This window comes from Pelophylax lessonae, assembly GCF_965119305.1.
Source record: "Pelophylax lessonae genome assembly, chromosome: 9".
NCBI lineage: Eukaryota > Metazoa > Chordata > Amphibia > Anura > Ranidae > Pelophylax > Pelophylax lessonae.
Genome location: NC_138776.1, coordinates 256,869,756 through 256,886,854, shown reverse-complemented (window position 1 = coordinate 256,886,854; position 17,099 = coordinate 256,869,756). Strand labels below are relative to the sequence as shown.

Genomic DNA, 17,099 nt, shown 5'->3' with positions numbered 1-17,099 from the left:
GTGGTGAGACATCCAGACCGATATATCTGATAGTAAATTAGTGATACGTGAGGAGACTGAGGGAGAGAGCTGAGGGGTGGATAAATAGATTTGGGTATCGTCAGCGTAGAGATGGTATTGGAAGCCATGAATGCTATCAACTGACCCAGAGAGGAGGTGTAGATTGAAAATAGGAGGGGTCCAAGAACAGAGCCTTGGGGGACCCCAACAGAGAAGGGAAGAGAAGAGGAGGAAGTAGAATTGTACATAACGCTAAAGGTGCGGCTGGATAAGTAGGAAGATAACCAGCGATGAGTACAGTCACGGAGACCAAAGGCGTAGATTTTTTTTTGAGGAGGAGGGGATGATCAACCGTATCAAAGGCAGCAGAAAGGTCCAGAAGTAGGAGTACAGAAATTACACAGAGCAGCTGTATTGTACAGGTCTTCTGGCTTTGCTTCCTACATACTTTCTGTAGGTCAGTCACTCAAAAAGCTTGGAAGTCACGTGGTTGGCATTTCTTCCAGGCAGCTAACACTTCAAGCAAGAGGCTGAGAGTCGCAGTCTATGTATTTTTCTGAGATACTTAAGAGGTGAAGGTCAGCTCTCTGAACATTAGGACATTCACAGTGGGAATAAATGATCTACAATCAGGGGTGTCAAACTCAATTTCATTACTAACCACATCAACATTATGGTTGCCGGGTGTGTCTGTAAGACTAGATATCCAGAGCCCCCCACCCTCCTTACATCAGATGTCAAGAGACCCCCCCACTATCAGAGGACAAGAGTCCCCCCACCCTCCCTTACATCACAACATTATGGTTGCTGGGTGTATCTGTAAGACTAGATGTCCAGAGCCTCCCCCCACCCTCCTTACATCAGATGTCAAGAGACCCCCCACTATCAGAGGACAAGAGTCCCCCACCCTCCCTTACATCACAACATTATGGTTGCTGGGTGTATCTGTAAGACTAGATGTCCAGAGCCTCCCCACCCTCTTTACATCAGATGTCAAGAGACCCCCCACTATCAGAGGTCAAGAGTCCCCCACCCTCCCTTACATCACAACATTATGGTTGCCGGTTGTATCTGTAATACTAGATATCCAGAGCCCCCCACCCTCCTTACATCAGATGTCAAGAGACCCCCCCACTATCAGAGGTCTAGAGTCCCCCAACCTCCCTTACATCACAACATTATGGCTGCCGGGTGTATCTGTAAGACTAGATGTCCAGAGCCCCCCCCCACCCTCCTTACATCAGATGTCAAGAGACCCCCCACTATCAGAGGACAAGAGTCCCCCACCCTCCCTTACATCACAACATTATGGTTGCCGGATGTATCTGTAAGACTAGATATCCAGAGCCCCCCACCCTCCTTACATCAGATGTCAAGAGACCCCCCACTATCAGAGGTCAAGACTCCCCCACCCTCCCTTACATCACAACATTATGGTTGCCGGGTGTATCTGTAAGACTACATGACCAGAGCCCCCCACCCTCCTTACATCAGATGTCAAGAGACCCCCCACTATCAGAGGTCAAGAGTCCCCCACCCTCCGTTACATCACAGCGCACTCCCCTTACCTTGTACTGCTACTGGGAAGAAGCTGGGGGGCCTTGCTGGGAGAAAGTGCAGGGTCTGGAGGAGGGCTGGAGTTAGCTATCAGAGTCTGCTGAATGCTAAGACCAGGGGAGGCAGAGATGAAGGGGTGCTGCGGCTGTACAGAGAGGAGCAGGATCTGTAGGAGGAGTTCTAAACTCCTCTCTGATGCCAACTGCTGAGATGGGAGGGAAGGCAGAGACAGGCCTCTTTGTGGCTGCAAGGAAAGGTGCAGAATCTGGCGGAGGAGCTCTCTCCTCCTTGGTGCCGACTGCTGAAACAAGGTGGGAGAAGAGATGAGGGGGTGCCGCAGCTGCAGGAGAGGTGCAAGGGCCACAAGAAATGGCCTGGCAGGCCATATTTGGCCCATGGGCCTTGTGACCCATGATCTCCATGTTCCGATGTGCAGATGTTTCATGTTCCAAGCACATTTAGTTGCCCGTTGGCTACTCATGTGCTTGGACTGTGAAATGAGTTTCATTGAGAACTTGAATCTTTCTCAGAACCAGAAGATGCACTTTGAAGAAAAAAGTCTTCGGCTCTCAGTGCAGGAAGTCTTTCTAATCAAGTCCAGCCCTGTTACCCATCTAAGGGACCAAAGCCAGGTGAAAAGCCAATTTCTTGATTTGGGTGTGAGAGGAGGTTCATAGAAAAACAAAAACTAGCCATATTGGCAAGGTCATTACACAAGCCAAGTGCGGGAAAGTCTTTGTAGAAAAACACAACCTTGCTTAATATCCGGTCATCCACACTGGTGAGAACCATGCTCCATATTTAAAAAAACAAAAATGAAATGTTGTGTCTGAAGTTACACTTTTTAGGATATTATGAGTAAGGTGTTGCAAATCCATTGATGAAATGTAAAGAAGATAGACATGCAAACCATGTCGTTGCAATTGGGCCCAGCACTACTGTGTGCCTGTATACAGGCTGCGACAGCCTTTGGAGAAACTGAATATATCTACAATTTTAGAACCTCTAGAACAGTGGTATCCAAAATTTCTTTTGCTTGCCTTTATTCAGCTCTAGAAGAATTATTCTTGCTACTGACACCAATGATGGAGCAGTATTCCTTCTACTCACACCAATGATAGGGCACTATTCCTTCCCAGTGGCGGCTGGTGCTCAAAATTTTTTTGGGGGATGGGGGCGCAAAAAAAAAAATGTAATAGGTATTGCTTTGCGGCAAAAAACGCTGTAAAAATTGGTGACTTAACAAACAATCATTAGGTTGGTTCAAGATTGACCAGCGTGTCCCCATTCAATGCACAGTGACCAGCATGTCCCCCATCAATGCACAGTGACCTGACCACCATGTCCCCCATCAATGCACAGTGACCAGCATGTCCCCCATCAATGCACAGTGACCTGACCAGCATGTCCCCATTAATGCACAGTGACCTGACCAGCATGTCCCCCATCAATGCACAGTGACCGGACCCGCATGTCCCCATCAATGCACAGTGACCTGACCAGCATGTCCCCATTAATGCACAGTGACCTGACCAGCATGTCCCCATCAATGCACAGTGACCTGACCAGCATGTCCCCATTAATGCACAGTGACCACCTGACCAGCATGTCCCCATCAATGCACAGTGACCACCTGACCAGCATGTCCCCATCAATGCACAGTGACCTGACCAGCATGTCCCCATCAATGCACAGTGACCTGACCAGCATGTCCCCCATCAATGCACAGTGACCTGACCAGCATGTCCCCCATCAATGCACAGTGACCTGACCCGCATGTCCCCTTCAATGCACAGTGACCTGACCAGCATGTCCCCATTAATGCACAGTGACCTGACCAGCATGTCCCCATCAATGCACAGTGACCTGACCAGCATGTCCTCTTTAATGCACAGTGACCACCTGACCAGCATGTCCCCATCAATGCACAGTGACCTGAACAGCATGTCCTCATTAATGCACAGTGACCATATCTACAATTTTAGAACCTCTAGAACAGTGGTATCCAAAATGTGGTTTAGGGGCCAGATGCTGCCTTTTGCTTGCCTTTATTCAGCTCTAGAAGAAATATTCCTGCTACTGACACCAACAATGGGGCAGTGTTCCTTCTACTCACACCAATGATAGGACACTATTCCTTCCCAGTGGCGGCTGGTGCTCAAAATTTTTGATGGTGGCGCAAAAAAAAAAATGTAATAGGTATTGCTTGCGGCAAAAAACGCTGTAAAAAATTGCGTGACTCAACAAACAATCATTAGGTTGGTTCAAGATTGACCAGCGTGTCCCCCATCAATGCACAGTGACCTGACCAGCATGTCCCCCATCAATGCACAGTGACCACCTGACCAGCATGTCCCCATCAATGCACAGTGATCAGCATGTCCCCCATCAATGCACAGTGACCTGACCAGCATGTCCCCATTAATGCACAGTGACCTGACCAGCATGTCCCCCGTCAATGCACAGTGACCTGACCAGCATGTCCCCATCAATGCACAGTGACCTGACCAGCATGTCCCCATTAAGGCACAGTGACCTGACCAGCATGTCCCCATCAATGCATAGTGACCTGACCAGCATGTCCCCATTAATGCACAGTGACCAGCTGACCAGCATGTCCCCATTAATGCACAGTGACCACCTGACCAGCATGTCCCCATTAATGCACAGTGACCAGCTGACCAGCATGTCCCCATCAATGCACAGTGACCACCTGACCAGCAGGTGGTCAGGTGACCGTAGAGGTGAGGAGGATTCTGGGAGGTCACATGACATCACTCTCATAGTTGCCAACATTTGAAAAAAATTTCCAGGGACACGTTGCAGCACAGCTATCAATTACCACACCCACTTCCCATAAGCTCCACCCACTCCACATAATTAATCTCCGCCTACTTATCAGATTATGGGGTCTACTCAATAAAGAGAGAATTACAGGAAATTAAAAAGGGAATTTCAAACTTAAGGCCAAAGTAGCAGAGTTGGAATAATTCTCCCATTCAGCTGCACTACTTCTGCCTAAAGTTTATGGCGGCCGACACATGCGCAGTTACCATTTTTATTTTTACGGGCACCATAACAGGCAATTTACGAGCAGCCCGATTAACGGGCTGGGACAACGTAAATTTCCCGGGACTGGCTCATATTTGCTGGGACTGTCCCGGCAAAATCGGGACAGTTGGCAGGTATGCACTCTTATCTCTAATAATAAAACACAGACCTTATCTCTATTAATAAGGTGAAGTGAGTAAAAGGGAAAAAAGGGTTAATGAACAGGGATTTGCAGGGAGTAATAAGGGGTTAATATACAATAAGTGAAAAGAGGCAGAATGGATTAATAGAAAGAGAATTGGAGTGGTACAATAAAGGGTTAAAAAACACTGAATTAAAGGAGACAGTGAAGGGTCGATGTACATTGAATGGAAGTGTAGTAAAGGGATAATGTATATTCAATGGGAAGGAGGACAGCAAGAATTAATACGCACTCCGACTCTGGACAGTGAAGTGTTAATGAGCACTTCCTGTACACTCTCAGACTTTGGACGGTGAGGGGTTAATGAGCACTGCCTGTGGACGCTTTGCACACTGTGCGTTCCACCTCCGAGCAGACATTGGCCACAACAACATGGAGGACCATCACATGACAGGTCACATGTGTTTGATCCCCCTGAAGCCATGTTGGATACTGGCAATGCCCACACTCAAGTCTGTTGGTGTTCCATGGTCATGTGTCTGCAGCGAGGGGAGGAAACTGGAAGTCACATGGCAGAGGTGGGCGGGGTGTCTGTAGAGGAGGGGTAATGGCTGCACAGACAGAGGACAAAAGTTGCTTATTTCGTATTGCGGAGATCCCATCACACATCCTGTGCTGTGTGCGGAGATAATTTCTATTACTCTACAGCCGTCTCCGGACGCCTTCTAGAGTTTTTCTTTCGGGAAGACCAGTGGTGGTGTCACTGTCAAGGTGCCTTCATTTACCGCTCCAACCCAGAGAAACAAGGACAAGAAGGTTCTAGAAGTCACCCAGAAGACCATTGAGCTGTTGACAGTTAGGGTGAGTGGTGCCGGGAATTCTGGGACATTATCCAGTAACAGACAAGGGATGTGTCTGGATGGTGACTGTATCATTGTGTGTGTCAGGTTCCTATAAGGTGTCAGGATGTCACTGTCTATTTCTCCATGGAGGAGTGGGAGTATTTAGAAGGACACAAGGATCTCTACAAGAAAGTCGTGATGGAGAATCAGTTGCCCCTCACATCACCGGGTAAGAGGAGACTTTTTAGGACCAGTATGGAGGGTCCACCTAGTCCTACGGTAGATCCCCATCATCTGATAAACACATAGAAACAATGTATTCAGTCAGTGTGTGTGTTTCCTACAGATGGATCCAGTAATGAGAACCCACCAGAGAGATGTCCCCGTCCTCTGTATTCCCGGGATTCCACACAGGAAGATCACACCATCCCTCACCATCATCAGGTTGGTGGGTAGAACACAAATGCCTCGTTTCCACTGAGTGGTATGGTACGGTACGGCTCGGAACGGTACGGAACTGTACACCTTGCGTTTCCACTGCCAATAGTACCCTTTCATGATAGGCGTGGTGTAGCAGGAAAGCTGTGATAGACGATTCTCTGTCAACCAATCAAAGTTCTGCAGAGTGTAGCTTCACCCTGTTGGAACGGTACTAATGTGCTTTGTACCCCAACGAAAGGGTCCCAAAAAAGTGGTACGGTACGGTTCGGAATTAGGGTACCATTCACAATGGAAACGGCATAAATAGCGTACCGTACCGAACCGAACCGTACCAGAAAGCTCAGTGGAAACGAGCCAAAAGTGTCTCCAGACTGTATGAGATTATACTCTTTTATGTAGTCTCAGCCTATTGGTGATGAGATTTTCATGATTTTATTTTCCATCATTTTGTTGGTTTAGCATGAGGAACAGATGTATGTGAAAGTTGAGGTTAAAGAGGAAGAAGAGGAGGTGTGCGTGATGGATTATAAACAGTCTACAGAAGAGTTTGGGATGACGGCAAACATTAAACTGGAGGAATCCCTAAACTCCTTCACAGGTGAGCATTAAGCACTAAATATAGAACCTGTTTTGTTATTGATAATTGAGGATCTGTAGACCTTCACATGATAATAATTAGTTCTAGAAGGACGTCATGATGGAAAATCAGCCGCCCCTCACATCACCGGGTAAGAGGAGACTTTATTGTAAAGGAGAGAGCAGTACGAAGGGTCCACCTAGATCCCCCATCATCTGATAAACACATAGAAACAATGTATTCAGTCAGTGTGTGTGTTTCCTACAGATGGATCCAGTAATGGGAAGGGTCCACCTAGATCCCCCATCATCTGATAAACACATAGAAACAATGTATTCAGTCAGTGTGTGTGTTTCCTACAGATGGATCCAGTAATGGGAACCCACCAGAGAGATGTCCCCGTCCTCTGTATTCCCGGGATTCCACACAGGACGATCACACCATCCCCGATCAGGTAAATGGAGATGAGGGTAACACCTTGAATAATTTATACTTTTCATTCAGTTTCTAATATTGTGCTGATCTTTGTGTATTTTAGGATGATGACCAGATTTATATCAAGGTTGAAATCAAAGAAGAAGAGACGTATGAAATGGGTGATCAGCCCTGTGTGGAGAATACTATACCTCCAGAGAGTAGCACAGGTGAGTATCGAATGTTGACTACTGCTATTACCAAGCATATACACCTACCTCTTCTGAAGTGTTTCTATGCTGTTTTAAAATGATTCTGTATGCTGAATAGCAGCTTTAAAATGCCTTATTTAGAATCCCCTTTGCATCAAACTCCTAGGAGACTAGTCCTCCTGTTTGTATCAATAGACAAATGAGTCACCAGTGAAGGGAAATGGACATGTGGGTAATCTGTTACAATGATTGACAAGCTCTGCACCATGAATGTTTGAAGAGACCAAGGGGTCACTATGAAATGAGGTGGACGTATTATACACCATATAAAGGGTCATATAAAAGGTAAATAACCTATGCCCAATATACTGTCATGTTCCCAACAAATGAGGAAGAGATACTGTAAACCATATGAAAGGTCCATCTCCATCCCTCAATATAACGTCATGTTCCCAACAAAGGAGGAGGAGATACTGTACACCATATGAAAGGTCCATCTCCATTCCTCAATATAACGTCATCTTCCCAATAAATGAAGAGATACTGTACACCATATGAAAGGTCCATCTCCATCCCTCAATATAAAGTCAATATAAAGTCATGTTCCCGACAAATAAGGAGATACTGTACATCATATGAAAGGTCCATCTCCATTCCTCAATATAACGTCATGTTCCCAACAAATGAGGAGGAGATACTGTACACCAAATGAAAGGTCCATCTCCATTCCTCAATATAACGTCATGTTCCCAACAAATGAGGAGGAGATACTGTACACCATATGAAAGGTCCATCTCCTTTCCTCAATATAACGTCATGTTCCCAACAAATGAGGAGGAGATACTGTACACTATATGAAAGGTCCATCTCCATTCCTCAATATAAAGTCATGTTCCCAACAAATGAGGAGGAGATACTGTACACCATATGAAAGGTCCATCTCCTTTCCTCAATATAACGTCATGTTCCCAACAAATGAGGAGGAGATACTGTACACCATATGAAAGGTCCATCTCCATTCCTCAATATAACGTCATGTTCCCAACAAATGAGGAGATACTGTACACCATATGAAAGGTCCATCTCCATTCCTCAATATAATGCCATGTTCCCAACAAATGAGGAAATACTGTACACCATATAAAAGGGCCATCTCTATTTCTCATATTAAAGTCATGTTCGCAACAATTGAGGTGAAGACAGTGGCAAGGGAAGGTCATCCAGTGCCCAAGCAAAGATGTCATACATCCATCACTGCCACCCTTGTATCAGCATCACTACACAGTTCCAGGCCTGCCAATCAGGTTTGATGTGGACCTGGAAGTGCCCAGTGCCATAGTGGGACCTCCCTGCTGTGTTTTGTCAGCCTCTGCTGGTCTTCGTGCTGTGCTGTTTGGTCCTTGCTAGTTACTGTGAACAACATCCGAGTTCAGTGGTATGTAACATACTGCATGTAGGGGTTTAGGAGTGTGTTAAGTATGGAGTGCAGGGGTCAGGAGTATTTAACATACTGAATTTAGGGGGAAGGGTTGTGTATAATACGGAGAGCATTCTATAATGTAGAGAGGGAAGAAGTGTATAATGTACAGGGTGCAGGGGTCAGGAGTAAAAGGATGTACAGCCTAGTGAACAGCGTCCAGGAGTCAGGAGTATGTAACATACAATGTGCAGGAGTCAGGAGTATATAACGTACATTTGTACAGTGTTGGGGTCAGTAGCATACACAACCTGTATTCAGCACCTCATATGAGTCATTCTACCGCCTTTATTCATAACACAGCAGTACTCTCTGTCAGGCTTTTTGGCAACACAAATACACATGTACTGTACACAGACGCTCAAACCCACCCACATAGTACACTCACCAACTACTCACCAAGCAGAACACAGAACACCACCACACATGAAAACCCTAAGCACAGGGCAGCTCCCCCCCTCGCTCCAGCCATGGGTAAAGATACTGTACACCATATGAAACCATCTTTGTTTCTCAATAATGTCTTCGTAATGTGCACAACCTTGGGTTTTTGCCAGAATATGTACACCAAGACCAAGCGACTCATAGTTGGTTTAGCTGTATTTGTTAGTGTTACAGTCACACCCAATTCCATGGCATAGAAAAACTGTTGACCACTAAACAGACCTACAGTACACATGACTGCAAAACATGTAAACTTCTCATTTTAATGGAATCATTTTCTCAAACAGATGGGCCAAATGTGTGGAATACATTTCAACAGCATTTTCTGTCCTCTCCGAACGAGGTGGCACCATTTTTGCAAGATCCTAACCCTGAACGTTCCAATGCAGAGAAGTCAACAGATCTCACTAATTCTGGGGAATCTTCTGAGAAGTCTCATACTGTTCCATCAGATATTCATCTAGGATTACAGAACGAAGGTCAATCAAATCCACCTTCCTTTCATAATTCAGTCTCTGCCACCCATAAAGGCAGGAAGATATTCCCGTGTCCTCACTGTGAAAAATGTTTTTCAGCAAAATCATTTCTTGATAAGCATCTAAGAGTGCACACTGGGGAGCGTCCATTCTCATGCCCAGAGTGCGGGATTTGTTTTAAGTCCAGCTCAAATCTCTTTAGACATCAAAGACTTCATGCTGGAGTGAAGACCTTTTCTTGTTCGGTATGCGGGAAGTCTTGTTCAGACAATGCAAACCTTGCCCGCCATCTATTAAACCACACTGGTGAGAAACCCTTTCCATGCTCGGAGTGTGGGAAGCGTTTTAAAAGGAAGTCTCAGTTGACTGAGCATTTCAGGGTTCACACGGGCGAAACTCCTTTCTCATGTCCAGAGTGTGGAGAAAGTTTTATGCAAAAGTATGATCTCACTGTCCACCAGAAAACCCACATGGAAAAAGTACCATACATATGTACGGTGTGCGGGAAAGGTTTTACATGGAAGCATACGCTCCTCCTACACCAGCGAACCCACACAGGCAAAATGCTGTACACGTGTACAGAGTGCGGGCAAGGGTTCATCCGGAAACGCACGTTTGTCAACCACCAACGAACCCATGTGGCTGAACTTCCGATCTCTTGCCTAGACTGTGGCAAACGCTTCACTCAGAAATCCGCTCTTGCCGAACATCAAAAACTTCACGTAGACGAAAGCTCTTTGACATGTCTGGAGTGCGGCAAATCTTTTCAAACCAAGTCCGAACTTTACGTACATCGGAGAGCTCACGTCCGCGAGGAGATCTTTCCATGCTCAGAATGTGAGCAATCCTTTAAAACAAAGACAGAACTCCTTCTACACCAGAGAGGTCACACTGGTGAGGTCATATTCTCCTGCTCGGAATGCCAGAAATCCTTCATAAGAAAATCGGACCTCGTCAGACACCAAAGAGTCCACACCGGTGAGAAGCCCTTTCTGTGCTTCCAGTGCGGCAAACGTTTCTCACATAGAGGAGGCCTCAGAGGCCACCTGAAGCTCCACACCGGAGAAAAACCCTTCTCCTGCCCCGAATGCGGGAAATGTTTTAGCAGGAAGGACAATCTAATTTGCCATCAGAACACTCACAGGGTAGAGACGCCGTTTTCCTGTGCAGAGTGTGGGATAGGGCCCAGAAGTCAGGTTTTGTGTTCACACAGCGGAGCAGCCATCTTCTTGAATGGAGAGCCAGAAGCGTTGGTTGACAAATGTCTACCAAGATAAATTCCAGGGAGGTTCTCTGATTGAATGTACTGACAAATCTCTCACATTGATGGATCATTTCATCTACAAATATCCAAAACATCTCATGGGTTGTCCTTACCACAACCCAACACTTGTAGTAAACTGCCCGCTCCTTGTTGGTTGTTTTTGTTGGCCTCTGTACTTTTGACATACAGTGAAATGCTTTAATTTCAAGACTTTTTGTACCAACTTACAAGGTTTCATTTAAAACGGTTCGTTCCCATTCATTTTTTTGTTGTTTTTTTAAACATTTGTGTGGGAAATAAAGGAGTTCCTAAAGTGCCATTCCTGAAAACGCTAGTTGTCCAGATACAATTGTGAAACTGGCTTAAGCGGTTCTAAACCCTCGACCTGGAGCAATTGTGCTAATCAGGTGTTTTGGCTTAAATTTCTGCATACGGGTTCCAGGTAAGTGATTTAAAAAACATAGGGGACTACCAGATTGGTGTATCAGTCAAGCAGCTTCTAGAACGAGAAGCTGGCAATGGCAGCCCAAGAACTTCCTTCAGACGCTTTGGAGGTGAGGGCCAGCTTTCCAAACATTGAACATTCGCACCAGGGAGAAGCCTTTTTACATGTTTCAAGTGCAGAAATTTCACGTTCAATGTGCTTTTTTTTTTTTTTTTTTTTCATTGCAGTTTTGGTTACAATGGGCATTTGCTCTACATAGGGAAAGAATGTTACATGTAATCATGTGCATATCATGCACTATAACCGAAATATATTGAGTTCTAATAAATTGAGAAGTAGCATTAAACATATACCAATGCTTGACCTGACATATTTATAATAAAGAGATGTTAATGCAAATCTGTTTTTTTTTTTTTTGCTTTTATTGACCTTTGACCCTATGATATGTCCTCTTCATGTATATCTGTCCATGTGGATAACATTTTTTTTTTTTTAACCATTTGCTTCTTACAATAATTTATACAGTGGGAGAGCTTTTTTTGGTAACATTTTCGAGATGGTATGTCCGGATTTTTCCAGGGCAAGACAATCAATTGTTTGGCATAAAGGAGACATAAGAGTTTCATTATCCTTGAACTCACAGCACACTTTATAATGCAAGGTTTGCATATGTTCCGTAGTGAGAAGTTCTGTGATAAACATTTTGTTGTTTTATTCCAGAGTCGTCTAATTGTAAGACGCTGCCATATCTAGATGGTGTAAAGCAGGGTTCAAAATTTCAAGTCCTGAGCTACTTGCCAAGCCTTAAGAGATAAGCCCCGTACACACGTACTGATCGTCGGCCGAATGATCGGCCGTCTTTTGTCCAGGGCTGTCGTGTGTGTTGAAAACTGCAAAAGACTGCACACGAATTTTGTAGGCCAACAACAGCCGACTGCAGAAGTGATGTCATGTGATGGTTAACTTTTCTTGTCTTTTTTCTTTTCTGAGCATGCCCAGTCTTGCTAATCTGCTGTCTGTCGGCCGAAATCTGTACTGACTGGCGAACAATCGGCCTTTCTGGTGACGGCCAACAAAAATTTTAAAGTCTACACGACAGATTCTGTTCGGCCGAAAATGCGCTGTCGGCTGTCGGAAGCATCATACTAACAAGCCTACAATCGGCCGATCGTTCGTCGGCCGAATATTTACGGCCGACAATCGGTACGTGTGTACGGGGCTTTAAGGGCCATACACACTATAAGATTTTCTGAAGACTTTTTCCTTCAGATTTATCTTTTCTATGTAGTGCAAGGGCCTGCCAGATTACATACAAATTGAAAGTGTTTAGGTTTGACCTCATATTATCTGGTTTTGGTAAATCTAAAGGAAAAAGTCTTCAGAAAATTTTATAGTGTGTATGGCCCATTACTCACCACCAGTTGCCCCACCCAACCCCTACCCTGCCCTTAATTCCACCCCTAAACAGGCCCTCGTAAATTATTCCAGGAAATATCAGTGCAGCAAATCAGTGCCGCCTTATCAGTGCCCATCAGTGCAGCCTCATCTGTGCCTATCCATGCAGCCTATCAGTGCCAATCAATACAGCCTCATCAGTGCCCATCAATGCAGCCGCATCAGTGTCCATCAGGGCAGGCTATCAGTGCCCATCAATGCAGCCTCATCAGTGCCCATCAATACAGCCTATCAGTGCCCATTAGTGCAGCCTATCACAGCACTGGGATCACAGGGGGGGATCAGGAGGAGAGCCAGCTGGATCATACAGAGAGAGGATCTCCCACTGTGACACAGCTTGGATCTGAAACGCTGGCTGCTGTCAATATCCCGCCTCCTGGACCCTACACTACTCCAATTTCTCGGCGTTGGACCAGTGTACTGTCTAGCATATGAGCTGATCCAAGAGGCGGGACTTTGTTTGACAGCGGCCTATGTTTCAGATCCAAGCTGTGTCACAGAAAGGGTTCCCCTCTCTGTGTGATTCAGGTGGCTCTCCTCTTCCTGTCCCTTCCCCACAGTTTTCTGGCCGATCATTTCTGGCAGAAGCGGTGTGGCATTTTTACGGGGCATCAGAGACTGGGAGGAGAATCTACATCTTCAGAATTTTCAACCCCGTCTGCCAACAGCACCTGCCACCCCCTCCCCTCCAATGCGGCTCCACACTCACCCTCAGCTAATTTCCACTTGCCTAATGCGAGCAGGTAAGTGGACATTTTGATGGCTGAAAAAACATTCAATGGGATATTTACCAGAACAGAAGGAAGCAGACTCTGGAATGTGAGGGGCTAATAAGCAATTCCTGTACACTCTCAGACTCTGGGTGGTGAGGGGTTAATCAGCACTTCTTGTATACTGCCAGATTCTGGGCAATGAGGGGTTATTAAGCACTTCCTATAAACCCCAGACTCTGGACAGTGAGGGGTAATGAGGACTTCCTGTACACCCTCAGACTCTGGGCAGTAAGGGGTTATTGAGTACTTTTTGTACACTCAGGCTGTGGGCAGTGAAGGGTTAATGAACACTTTCTGTACACTCTCTGATTCTGGGCAGTGAGGAGTTAATAAACACTTGCTACTGTACACTATGAAAGATCCATCTCCATTCCTCAATATAATGTCATGTTCCCAACAAATGAGGAGGAGATACTGTACACCATATGAAAGGTCCATCTCCATTCCTCAATATAACGTCATGTTCCCAACAAACGAATTGTAGATACTGTACATCCTACAAAAGGTATACATCTCTATTCCTCCTCAATATAATGTCATTTTATTCTGCTTGAATACAATCTAACTGGTTTTAAATGCCCTATACTATATATGGTAATGGCTAGATTTCAGAGTTTGTAAGATGAAGCTTCTTCCCCTTTAAGGGAAATGTCCTGGGGGAAGGGTTAAGTCAGGATGTTTAACTGTATATAAGGGTAGGAGACACGTATACAAACCAGACGGGTCATAGTAGTATATCGGTGTAACCTGTCTCCTCGTATACGAGTATTAAATGCCTCTTTCCTTGTATCAGCTTGTGGTCTAAAGGTGATTTCCCTGATAGAAAGGTCCATCTCCATTCCTCAATATAACATCATGTTCCCAACAAATGAGTAGTGCGGCAAGTCTTTTCAAATCAAGTCTGAACTTTACCTACATCTGAGATTTCATGTCTGTAAGGAGATCTTTTCATGTTCGGAATGTGGGAAGTCCTTCAAAACAAAGTCAGAACTCCTTCTACACCAGAGAGGTCACACTGGTGAGGAGATATTCTCATGCACGGAGTGCGAAAGATCCTTCATAAAGCAACCACAACTTGTCAGACGCCAGAGAGTCCACAATGGTGACTGAGAACCCCTGCATGTGCTCTGAGTGCGGCAGATGCTTTTCACAGAAAGGAGGCCTCAATTCCCATTTGAATCTCCACCTCGGGGAGAAGCCCTTCTCCTGCCCTGAGTTTGGGAAATGCTTCAGGAGCAAGTACCATCTCGTTTCACATCGGGACACTCACGTGGCCAAAAAGCCATTTTCCTGTGCAGAGTGCTGGACGGGGCCTTGAAGTCAGGTGTTGTGTTCACACGGAGGGGAAGCCATAGTCCTCCACGAAAGCTTAGTTGATGAAAGCCTACCTAGGTAAATATTAGTTGACCAGGCAGGCAAATTTCTCAAACTGATGGAACATTTCACCTCTAATGCCCCATACACACGTGCAGATTATCTGCAGACTTTTGTCTGCAGACTTACCAAAACCATATAATATGAGGTCAAACCTAAACACTTTCAATTTGTATGCAATCCGGCAGGCCCTTGCACTACATAGAAAAGGTAAGTCTGCAGACAAAAGTCTGCAGATAATCTGCACGTGTGTATGGGGCTTAAATACCCAATGCAGCTCACAGGTTGTCCTTACTGCAAACCAGAAACTACTGGAACCTAGCTGATTGTTGGCCGCTGCACTGGAACACTTCAAGTCTAATAAATACGCTTTGTGTTAACTAGGTGCATTGCTTTTTGATACTAAGGTTTTTTTTCTTTATTAAACTAATATTCCCAGGTAGTTTTGTTGTTTTAAATACTTGTATGAGTGTCCCAGCAATTGTGTCCATCTACGAAATATGACAATGACCCATGGATCCACCACTGGCTCAGTGATTGTCAACGTCCATTGCTCAGTAAATTCTGATTGGCTGCTGTGGCTATCACATGATTCTATATAATCAACTGGCAGACTCACTTTAAGGACTAAGTTACAGTACAATATTAACACATACTCCATTTGTTTAACCATATTGGAGGACACAATTACAAGTTTGAGATTTTAAGAGAAAAAAAAAACAAATATTTCATTATATTTCTCTGGGTACCTTCCATGCCATCATAGAAGGTTTCCCTTCACTTCCTGTTCCCATGACATTTTGCAACACCTTGACACAAAGGGTGTCACTGGGACAGGCAGTGAGAGTAAAATCTCACCAGTGGGGTCACAGACTGCATTAGGGACCAGTTTCTAGCCTTCCCTACTCTCTCGTCCCAAGAATCATTGTTACCTATGAGGGATCTGGAGATAGTGACCTTTATAATTCCAGGTCCAGGCCATCTGCTGAGTGAGCCTTTCTGAAAGTGGATGTGGATAACACAAGCTGGTTGGAGCACATTTGGGGTTCAGGACACATCCAATGCTACGGATAATTTACCTGGCGGCGGATCCATTCCCAAGAACATGCTTTGGGTGGTGAATGAAATACAGTTACACAGAAAGAATATGGACTTTGCAACATTATATTTATTTTTGTAGCACACATTTAAACTTCAGTGCAGAATTGGGAATATGGATATAATATTAGATTTAATTAATCACAACTTCTTTTCATATTATACGTGTTTAGAAAAATTGTTCATTTATGTTGGACAGCGCAGTTGTAGGGTATATATTATCCTCCTGGGTGGGCTGGAGAGAGAGGATATCCTTCTGGGTGGGATGGAGAAAGAGGACATCCTTCTGAGTGGGATGGATAGAGAGGGCATCCTTCTAGGTGGAATTGAGAGGACTTCCTCCAGGGCAGGATGGAGAGAACATTCTTCTGGTGGGATGAAGACTGAGAACATTCTTCTGGTTGGGACATAGAGAGATGACATCCTCCTGGGTAGGATGGAGAGAGAGGACATCCTTGTGGGTGGCATAGAGGAAGAGGACATCCTTGTGGGTGGAATGGAAACAGAGGACATCTTCCTGGGTGGGATGGAGAAACAGGACATCATTCTGGCTGAGATGGAGACAGAGGACATCCTTATAGGGGGGACAAATAGAGATGACATCCTCCTGGGTGGGATGGAGGGAGAGGACATTCCTCCAGGTGGGATGGAAACAGAGGACATCCTTCTAGGTGAGATGGAGAAAGAGAACATAATTCTAAGCAAGATGGAGACAGAGGAGATTCTTCTGGGTGGGACAAAGAGAAATTACATCCTCCTGGGTGGGATAGAGGTATAGAAAATAGTTCTGGGTGGGATGGAGACAGAGGAGGACATCCTTTTCAATGGGATGGAGAAACAGGACATCATTCTGGGTGGGACAAAGATAGAGGACATCCTCCTGGGTGGGATGCAGACAAAAGACATCCTTTGGGGTGGGGCAAAGAGAGATGAAATCCTCCCGGGTGGGCTAGAGACAGTGGTCCCAGCTCACTCAGGCCATCACTGAGTCAGGTCATCTGACTTACCAGGTGTGTCTGACTGGCTTTGCAGCCCCTAAAAGACATACTGGAATTTG

At 45.3% G+C, this 17,099-nt stretch overlaps 1 protein-coding gene across 1 annotated transcript in view; it reads left to right on the top strand.

The window, feature by feature from the left end:
* Positions 1-17,099, top strand: part of LOC309564399 (uncharacterized protein) — a 252,084-nt gene that overhangs the window by 101,406 nt on the left and 133,579 nt on the right. Inside the window, exons 4-11 of the mRNA XM_082269027.1 lie at positions 5,939-6,036; positions 6,493-6,631; positions 6,973-7,064; positions 7,149-7,254; positions 9,445-10,907; positions 11,340-11,451; positions 12,063-12,100; positions 16,455-16,773. Coding sequence (XP_082125153.1) covers positions 5,939-6,036; positions 6,493-6,631; positions 6,973-7,064; positions 7,149-7,254; positions 9,445-10,907; positions 11,340-11,451; positions 12,063-12,100; positions 16,455-16,773 — 2,367 coding nt within the window. The remainder of the gene's footprint in view (positions 1-5,938; positions 6,037-6,492; positions 6,632-6,972; positions 7,065-7,148; positions 7,255-9,444; positions 10,908-11,339; positions 11,452-12,062; positions 12,101-16,454; positions 16,774-17,099) is intronic.